This window comes from Nicotiana tabacum, chromosome 1 (assembly GCF_000715075.1).
Source record: "Nicotiana tabacum cultivar K326 chromosome 1, ASM71507v2, whole genome shotgun sequence".
NCBI classification, from domain to species: domain Eukaryota; kingdom Viridiplantae; phylum Streptophyta; class Magnoliopsida; order Solanales; family Solanaceae; genus Nicotiana; species Nicotiana tabacum.
In genome coordinates this window covers 3926203-3932559 of record NC_134080.1, presented here as the reverse complement: position 1 = coordinate 3932559, position 6357 = coordinate 3926203, and the positions used below count along the sequence as shown (strand labels likewise).

The 6357-nt window shown below is 35.6% G+C and overlaps 1 protein-coding gene across 1 annotated transcript; it reads left to right on the top strand.

Annotated features, from left to right (window-relative positions):
* Positions 1 to 3237: 3237 nt before the first annotated feature.
* LOC142164804 (protein FAR1-RELATED SEQUENCE 5-like) lies at positions 3238 to 5243 on the top strand. Its single transcript, XM_075223504.1, has 3 exons — positions 3238 to 3812; positions 3987 to 4597; positions 4800 to 5243. The coding sequence occupies exons 1-3, from the start codon at positions 3332 to 3334 to the stop codon at positions 5241 to 5243; spliced, it is 1536 nt and encodes a 511-aa protein (XP_075079605.1). The 5' UTR covers positions 3238 to 3331.
* Positions 5244 to 6357: the final 1114 nt, after the last annotated feature.

The window sequence follows — 6357 nt, the reverse complement described above, 5'->3', positions numbered from 1 at the left end:
AGATTCAATGATGAAACTAAGCTAAAATTACTCAAAGTGGTAAATAAGAACTGTTCACGAGCACAACTTCGGTCCAAAATACAACTGATGACCTAAAAATGCGAAAAGAAACTATTTATACTAGGCTAAAAATTCTGGACAAAAATACCCCTGCGGGGCTAGTGCGGACCGCACAAAATCGAGTGCGGCCGCACTAAAGCTCTTGGCTGACTAATCTGCTCTCTGAAGTTGGCCACCGCGGACCGCACAAAATGGACTTCGGCCGCGGTGGCTTCCATTACGGTCCGCACAAAATGGACCGCGGACCGCATTGAGAATCATCGTCCAACTTGGCAACTCTTTGATCTTGAGCTCTGCGGACCGCACAAAGTCGAGTACGGCTACAATGAAATCAATGCGGTCCGCACAAAATACTTTGCGGCCGCATTGTTTGGTTGCATGAAATGCCTGCTCTCTGAACTTCATCTTTGCGGACCGTACAGAATGGTGTGCGGGCGCACTGGCCTTGTTTGACTGAGCTTGGCCTTGGTCTTAGTACTTGTGTATGTTTCACTCCTTTTTGAGCTAGTTTTTGACAAATTGTCACCTTGTTGATCAAACCCTGCAATCAAGTACAACATGTGAGCCTTTGAGACTATTTTGTACACATTTCTAATCAAAACTTAAGCAAGAAGGAGTGTAAAATGCATCATAATCCCTAGTTATCAAGCCCCTACGGAGTCTGCACACTCCCAGTGAGCGCGGGTACCCTGAGTGAGTGATTTGAGATATGCCTGAAGGGCTATTATTGATTCATATTGTGCCCGTGGGGCTATTTATGATTTTCATTCACTTTTACTATTAAATGCATTGAGCCTCTATGGAAAACTGTTAAAAGATATCTTCAATGATTTTTCCGAAAACTGGATTTAAAACGAGATGATTTGACTCACATACTAAATTGGGAAGCATGTTGTACTTATTGAAATTTCATGATGTGGTTTATGTGTTTCTTACCGGATTTGACTCACATACTAAATTGGGAAGCATGTTGTACTTATTGAAATTTCATGATGTGGTTTATGTGTTTCTTACCGCTCAGTCTTTATTTATCTTTATTACTTACTGAGTTGGCGTACTCACATTACTCCCTACACCTTGTGTGCAGATCCAGGGGTTGTTGGACGTGGTAGCGAGCGTTGATCTTCATCCGCCGCGGATATTTGGAGTTGACAAGGTAGCTGCATGGCGATCACAACCTTGTTCTTCTCCCTCATATCTCCCATGTAGTTATTATTAGTAGTTGATTTCTGGACTATTTTAGTCTTGTTATATTTCAGACCAGTTGTAGTGTTTGCTCATGACTTAGTGACACCCGAGGTCGGGCTTTTACTTCCGCATTTTGGTTTTGAATTTATCTCTCTTATGGAACTTTCAGTATGAAAAGGGTTATTAAATTTTAATGAACTGTCATATTATTTTGGAAATGTGTCGACTGGCCTAGTTCTATGATAGGCGTCATCACGATCGGGTTGGTTTTGGATTGTGACAATATTCTATAATAAGACGAATTAATCTAAGTAGATTTATTTTTCAAAATAAGTAATCTAAATTCGATATAACTGCAAAAATCGGTAATGTTGTCCTTTATTAAGGAAGCTAGTTTTATCAATTTCAAATCGATTGGTTAAGAAACTTCAAGTCTAAATACTTTAAAATTTTAGTGGGTCATGCTAATTAGGAACTGATTTTAAAGTTATTGACTCATTGATAAAGAATACAATGTACCTTCGGTTGTAATTACTACTTACTAGTAGTAGTGAATAAGTCCATAGGAAAGTGTAATTAAGGATTAAAAAACTTGTAATTGCTACTCAGCAAATACTACGAGTTAAGAACAAGGAGAAAAAAGGGAGCAACAAGTGGACCTTTTACGGTAAAGAAACATAGAAGAATTAACTTAATTAGTTGCTCAACCAATCGCTTAAATTAAAGGGATTTTTACCTATCTATACCATATATCAAACATTATTACCAAAAATGTTCATAATTTGTTATTTACCTATGTAGTCCACACTTTTACTATAAATTATATACCAATCCAAAAATAGGTAGCTTTTGCCATTAAAAAACCCCTAAAATGAAGGCACCAAATCTGATGTGATTCTGTCAAGGATTTTATTCCAATTTTGAAATGAAGGCGATTTTCATTCCTGATGAAGGCACCAGTTGCGTAATTCTCTCCTTCCTCAACAGAAAGAGATTTCTTTTTCGGTGCAATCAAATTCTACAATTACTGAAGAGAGATTATATCTGTTCTTCGTCTCAAATTGTACAAAATTGCTCTTCGTCGATATCAGTATTCAAATTGTAGAAACTATATCTCTTCTTCGTCTTTTTTCCTATCAACTACACGAAATCATGTCAAAAATCCCAATAATGCTGAAATCGAATGGTAATTGGGATAACTATGGCAGATTTAGAGATTTTGAAGTTGATGCCATTGTGGTAGATGATAATGCAAACTACGGAATTCTCAGTTCTACAATTGCAGAACAATTATCGATTGATACATCGGATAAAATTATAGAAATCAAATACATTGTGAACGAGAATTGTCCTCCAATGGAGATTAGGAATGATATGGGGGTTCGTGCTTACATGGAAACCAAAAAGGAGAATAAAAACTTAGGTTCGTATCCTTTATGTATAAGCGTAAGAGATTTCAATATGGAATTGGCAATCAACAATGAAAGCACCAGTGCAGGTATGTTTGATTCGACATTGCAGAGAGTTATGGTGTTACTATGTTATCTACAATATTACTACAATTACCTACAATTAAACTACAAAGCTCACATAGTACTGAAAAGGATAAAGCAATGTTGCTTTCAAAATTATCTACATAGAAACTACATTTATGAATTTATTGTTTGCAGGTTCGTCTGGATCCCTAAACTTACTTGAATTTCCATCCTCACCAGCTATAGAGGAATATCAAAGTGAAATAATAACTGAATCTACGCAAACATATATTGAAGAAGGACAAGTTTATCAGGACAAGCAAACAGTAGCTGCTGCAATGAAGAATTATTCAGTGATGCACAAGTTCCAGTTCAGAGTAAAAAGATCCAGTCATAGAAGGTATGTAGTTATTTGTGGATAATATATCAGCAAAATCAGTGTATGATTGAAGATAGGTGGGTTTTATAAATTGTAGTTAAATTGTAGTTAATTGTAGTTTTTTCATAAATTTGTGTAAATATTGTATTTCTTTTGTAGCTACTGGCTTATATGTGTTGCTGAAAGCTGTAAATGGCATTTCAAGGCAACGTCAATTAATGATTCGGCAATGTTCAAGATAAGAAGTTTCAGCCGTCAACACACATGCTGCCTAATGGACGAAACATTCATACAGCGCAAACGTACTGCAGCAGTACTTGGTAGCATGGTCGTTCCAAAGTATTGTGATCCTAAGACTGTTTACACACCAAAGGACATACAAACTGACATGTTATCCGAACATGGACTGAACCTAAGCTACATGCAAGCATGGAGAGCAAAGGAAAAAGCTTTACAGTTTTTGAGAGGGAATCCGTGTGACTCCTACAACAAATTACCCAAATATTTTTATATTCTTGAGAAGAATTATCCTGGTTCTGTTGTTAAATTGAAGAAGGCAGCAGATGATTGCTTCTTATACGCATTTGTTGCTCTTTGTACATCAATAAATGGTTGGCAACATTGTAGGCCGGTAGTAGTGGTTGATGGGACATTCTTAAAGTCAGCCTACAGGGGGATTATGCTGACAGCAAGCACCATGGATGCAGCAGGTAAATAATGGAATAATTTTGTACTTATTTGTAGACAGTCTTTAAAATGCAGTTAAATTGTAGTTATGTTGTAGTTATTTTGTAGTTATATAAAAGAATGTAGTTAGCATGTCTATATTTCTCAATATATATTGTAGTTGTTATTTAATCATATTTTATGTCTTAAAAATGTAGGTACTATTTTTCCCTTGGCATATGCTGTGGTTGATTCTGAAAACGACGCGTCTTGGAAGTGGTTCTTTGAGCAATTCAAGGAGGCATATGGTGAAAGACCTTCAATGTGTGTTGTTTCAGATAGGCATGAGAGTATACTGAAGGCAACATCAGTTGTCTATCCGGGATTGGCACACTACTCTTGCATGTGGCATATATGGACAAATATAAGGTCAAAATTCAAGAAGGGACATCTACAATTACATGAATTGTACTTTGCTACAGCACGGTCATACACTATGGATGAATTTAATGAAAGGATGTTGAAGATTGAAGAGGTAGACCTGCGTGTAAAGTCTTACCTATATGATATTGGCTATCATAGATGGTCAAGAGTACATGCAACGGTAAATAGAACTTTTACTATGACGTCAAACATTGCCGAGTCATTGAATGCTGTAACAAAAGATGCAAGAGAGCTTCCAATATTTGATCTATTTGAGTATATGAGGACTCTTCTTGAACGTTGGACAAAAAAAAAGTTATCGAAGGCAAAGGGTACTTTCACATACCTTGGTCACAAATACAACAAAGAATTGGAAGACAACAGTACATTATCTCAGAAACTAAGGGTAAGATATTTTTTTTGGTGCAGTAGAATCAAAAAGTACTAGCTGCAGTTTTTCCAGATTGTAGTTAAACTGTAGTCAAATTGTCGGTAATAATAGTTTGTAGATGAGCTGTAATATATTTGTTGCTGATTTGTAGGTAAATTGTTGATAATCCATTTTAATGATTGATGTATTATTATTTCTGTTTGGTCTTCAATTGTAGGTGAGGGCTTCAACAGATCATATACATACTGTGTTAGATGGTGTGAAGCGGTACATTGTGTGTCTAGAAAACAAGAAATGTAGTTGTGGACAATTCAAACTTGATGAACTTCCATGTGCGCATGCTTTGGCAGCATTAAGGCATAGGAATGAAACATACGAAAACTATTGCTCTCCGTATTACACAAGGAAGAGCCTTATGCTTACCTATGAAATGCCAGTAAATCCTCTTCCTGATGAAGGCAAATGGGAAGTGCCACAACATATTTTGGATGAGGTAGTAAAGCCACCGGCGGGAGATAAAAGGCAGCCAGGGAGACCTCACAAGGAAAGATATAAAACATTTGATGAAATAAAGTCAAAGAAATACAAGGTGTCATGTGGTAATTGTGGAGGTGAAGTGCATAACAAAAGAACTTGCAAGAATGCGCCGAAAAAGAAATGAATATCATGTAGTTAGAATAGTTATTCAAAATAAATGTTAGTGAGCTCAAATTATCGGATTTTCTTGTCTAATTGTTTAAGTTTTTGAAGATGAATAAGAAGTATAAACATCAATTTGTGTATCTGCACTATTTATGTTTTTATGTATTCTGTCAAGCATCTAAAGTTGTCTTTTTTTTATAGAATAGTTAAACTTTAATATTTATTGTATACAAAAAAACTGATATTAATAAAGAATGCATTCAACGTAAATTGTATCCAGATTGTAGTGAATATGTAGTTTAACTGTGTTAGAACTGTAGTCATGTTATTCATATGTAGAGGAGTTGTAGTTAAAATGTAGTTTGACGTAGTTTAAATGTAGATAAATTGAATTTTTTTGATAAACCTTGTTGTTAAAAAATGGCTAAATTATTTATATGATTCCTGTATTTATTTTATCTTTCTGCTGTGTAACAAATGACAGTTATATACAGATATTACTTGGCACTTGAAGGTATTTATAAAAATAACTTGAAGATTAAAGTCAAATTGTAAGACAAAGCTGTTGCTGTAAAAATGTAATCAGAGTACTAGAATATAATGTAATCAACAAAAAGTGTAGTAGAAAACCAAAACGACATATTTCCTACATTGTTTTCCAATTCAACTACCAAATTTCACAGACCAAACTAGGAACACAATAGTCTATTTCTTCTTTCGTTGCACTCTAGTCCTCTCGTTTTTTGTCGAAGCACCCTTCCTCCTTGCTAGCCTGCCAGTAACCTCACTCTCACTGATTGACCCATCTTCTTGCTTCTTTGTTGCATAGTCCCACAGTAGAGCTCCATAGCGTCTACAGTGTTGGTCAATATCAGAAAGATCTTCCTTTGGGATTGCCAAATCTCCAAGGCTAACATACTCCACAAATGCAGCCACAAATACACCACAATCGCTGCATAAGATGAGAATTTTTCATTATATAACAAATGATTAAAATAAAAAAATTAAACATATAGAAATGGAGATTATTTTTTTACACTGAGCCTTCCTTTTGTTGTGGAATCTCAGCAACCATCCATTGTATGTCGAGAGGGTCCGTAACTGGTTTTTCGATGTATGCCTTTGTGCTCTTG